The sequence below is a fragment of the Macadamia integrifolia genome, unplaced genomic scaffold (genome assembly GCF_013358625.1).
Source record: "Macadamia integrifolia cultivar HAES 741 unplaced genomic scaffold, SCU_Mint_v3 scaffold22, whole genome shotgun sequence".
NCBI lineage: Eukaryota > Viridiplantae > Streptophyta > Magnoliopsida > Proteales > Proteaceae > Macadamia > Macadamia integrifolia.
This window is the reverse complement of record NW_024868566.1, coordinates 1-3,157: the sequence shown is the minus strand read 5'-3', so window position 1 is coordinate 3,157 and position 3,157 is coordinate 1. Positions and strand designations below refer to the sequence as shown.

Here is a 3,157-nt window from a genome sequence, read left to right as displayed (position 1 = left end):
TCCCATTGACCCCGTGCTCAAGGATCACGCTCCCCCACAGGAAACACTTCTCTTTTTTTTTTTTTCGTAATTATTTTGACAAGAGAAAAATGAATAAAATAAATTGTGAGGGGCATAGGTTACCCTGCTTGGTCTAGAAGACTGGACTCCTCCTTTCTAACATTACTTCAAAAAAAAAAAAAAAAAAAAAATTCAGTTAGTTTCAATCCATACAAAATTCAAAAAGCATACCATGATCTCATTCTACTTACAGAAATGAAGAGAAAAACAATAGGCATTAAAGTCTTATTTTGAAACAATGACTCTCCTACCCATGAATCTGGGAAATGTATCCGTTGCATTTTGATCCCTAACCTCCATGTTTCAAAAATACAAATATTTCCTTGGATATCACTTGTTTAGTTTACCTTTGCAGCACCAGCTTGAGTAGTTGTGGTATCATCCGGTGGACTAATTGTAATCCAAAGCAGAGAGACAGTGATGGCCACAAGGCCTGCCCAAACATATATAATTGTAGGCATCCTGCCTCTTCTGCCCATTAACCCTTTTGCGAAAGGGTACATGTGACACAACACCCATAAGCTAAAGAAAACTCCACCAATGAGCTTGTTCCATTGTGGAATGACACTGTAGAGAGTCCTTGCAGATGCAATAAAAACAGCTACGATGTTAACTACAATTATAGTGAGTGGCATTATGAAGAGACTGGTCCATTTCACAACGTAGAGGTCTGCATATATGTCGTCTTCATCTTCTGCAGCTGATTTAGATGTCAAGGTGAATGAAATCTCAATTCCTGCGAGGACCTTGAGGAGACCTTGTAAGACAGCAGCTAGATGTGCGCTTGAGCCACCGATGACCCAAAACTGTTCATTACGCCACCAATCTTCAAGAGAGACGCCGGACCACTTGACTTCAAGAAGGGCCAGCAGGGAGAGTGTGATAGTGATAGCGAGAAGGTATAAGAGAAAGGAGACGTTGAGGGTTTCCACGATGAAGTGTCCGGAGAAGAGGGATAGTGCAGGAATAAAGCAGTATACCACAAGGAAGATGGAGGTAAAGGGATAAACGCCGACATTGAAGTAAGCGACACGTTGTAAGAACTTAAGACGTGGGCTAGCAAGGATGGGATTGTTTCTAGAGAAGAAGATCTCCACTGATCCTGTAGCCCACCGAAGGACTTGGTGTAGTCGATCAGTGAGATTGATGGGTGCGGTTCCACGGAAAGCATCGCGCTTTGTGACGCAGTAAACTGATCGCCACCCACGATTATGCATTCGGTACCCAGTCACCACGTCCTCTGTCACTGATCCATAGATCCAACCGATTCTATCACCCCATTCTGTGTTGTCTTCGTACCTGAATGCATGCATGCATGTGTTGATAACAATTATTAACATTAACAATGAGAGCGTGCACAGTAAAGTAAATACAATCAAATAAAAAAATATATTAAAAAGAACATATATCTGTCTGTGCTCTCTACACCCACCCAGACACAGGACCCCCTGAAAACTATAGGAGCTGGCTTACCAACACGAGATAACAGCAACAGCTTCAGCAACAGTCTGTGCATCAAGTGGTGAACGTGGCACAAGCAATGCACCGGGAGGCCTACCATTCTTCACACTGAAGTGATCAGCAAGCGGACGCCCTTGAAATTCAGCCACAGCTATAGTGTCAGTAAACATGGTAGAATTCCCAAACTTCTTAGGCAAGTTTAGGTCTGGATGTGCTGTCAATGGCTGTGTATCCGATTCCTCCTCTTCCGATTGCATATGAATATTTGCGGCTGGGTTCTTGTGCTGACCAAACAAACCTGAGGGAGAGAGAGAGAGAGAGAGAGAGAGAGAGAGAATGTTGTTGATTTAGCAGCTCATACTGTTGCTGTCTTTGTATTTACAAAAATAAATAAATAAATAAATAAATAAATAATTGCTTAATTTGATTTCATGATTCTCCCTTAGCTGAAGTGAATATATCTTTATCTTTTTTAATGTTATTTATCCATCAAGGGAAAAATGTTGTGTAGTTTTAGGTTATTATACATGTGCATGGATGACTTCATTCTTACTCAGTGACTTTTCGGCGGTACACCCAGTGCAGGTTAAATCGGTTGTAGATCTTCTCTTGACAAAAAAGCTGAACATCTCCACCTCCCTGCCTCGTGTTAGGAGTATTCAGGAATTACGCTGGGCGGCCCCATCTAATGGATTTTTCGAGCTCAACATCGATGGTTGTTCCCTTGAAAATCCAAGTCGTTCAGGAGCCGGCGATATTATTAGGGACGGGAATGGATCCAATAGGATTTGCTTTGCTATATATGAGGGTGCTGGTTCCAATTTAATGGCTGAATTTGCAGCCTTTTTTCATGGTCTGAAATGTGCTGTTGGGAGAGGCTACAATAAATTATGGATCGAGTGTGATTCCCAATTAGTGGTGCCCTGTATAATAAACCACAAAATCCCTTGGTGTTTTCAGCAACAATAGAGATTCTTTAGGAGCTATCTGGACAGTTCATAATCGGTGATAACTTATTGCTACAGAGAGATAAATTCAGCTGCTGATAAATTGGCAAAACATGCTGCTACAAGTTGCCCCTCAAACACATGGGAAGTTGCTCCGAACTTTATTATTTCTGATCTTCAATGGGATAGCTAGAATAGGCCTAGATTCAGATTCATATAATCTTTTGATTTCATTTTGCTTTGTTTTTTTTTCTCTGCTGATGGCAATGCCGAAGGTGGAGTAAGTTCTCAAAGAGTTCTTTTTGTATCATTCACTTTTTACATAGTAATACAATTTTGCTGACCATTAGCAAAAAAAAGAAAAAAAAAAAAACTTCATTCTTACTCTTGTTAATTTTACAAAGTCGTTTTATTCCATGTGGGCTCGGATGTTTTAGGATGTCATGAGAGGATGACTTGAATGAGGATCGGTTCAAAATCTATAAAGGATTTGCAGATTTCTAGTGCGCTGCGGTTAGTGCGTTCAGGTATGCCCTCCACTTTTTTTTTTTCTTTTTTTTTTTTTTTTTGGTAAAGAGGTATCCCCGCTACTAATATCATAGAATAATTTTGGTTGAGTCCGGATGCTGGTTGTTACAAGATTAGCATCAATGGATACGTTACTGTATTCCTCCTTCCCTTCCCCTCCC

The 3,157-nt window shown here is 40.6% G+C and overlaps 1 protein-coding gene across 1 annotated transcript; it reads right to left on the bottom strand.

Annotated features, from left to right (window-relative positions):
* Positions 1-217: 217 nt before the first annotated feature.
* LOC122066031 (cellulose synthase-like protein D1) lies at positions 218-1,819 on the bottom strand (the record flags this gene model as incomplete). Its single annotated transcript, XM_042629858.1, has 2 exons — positions 218-1,359; positions 1,534-1,819. Coding segments are annotated over 2 exons (1,247 nt in total), but the record flags the coding sequence as incomplete, so codon positions are not given.
* Between the last annotated feature and the right edge of the window lie 1,338 nt (positions 1,820-3,157).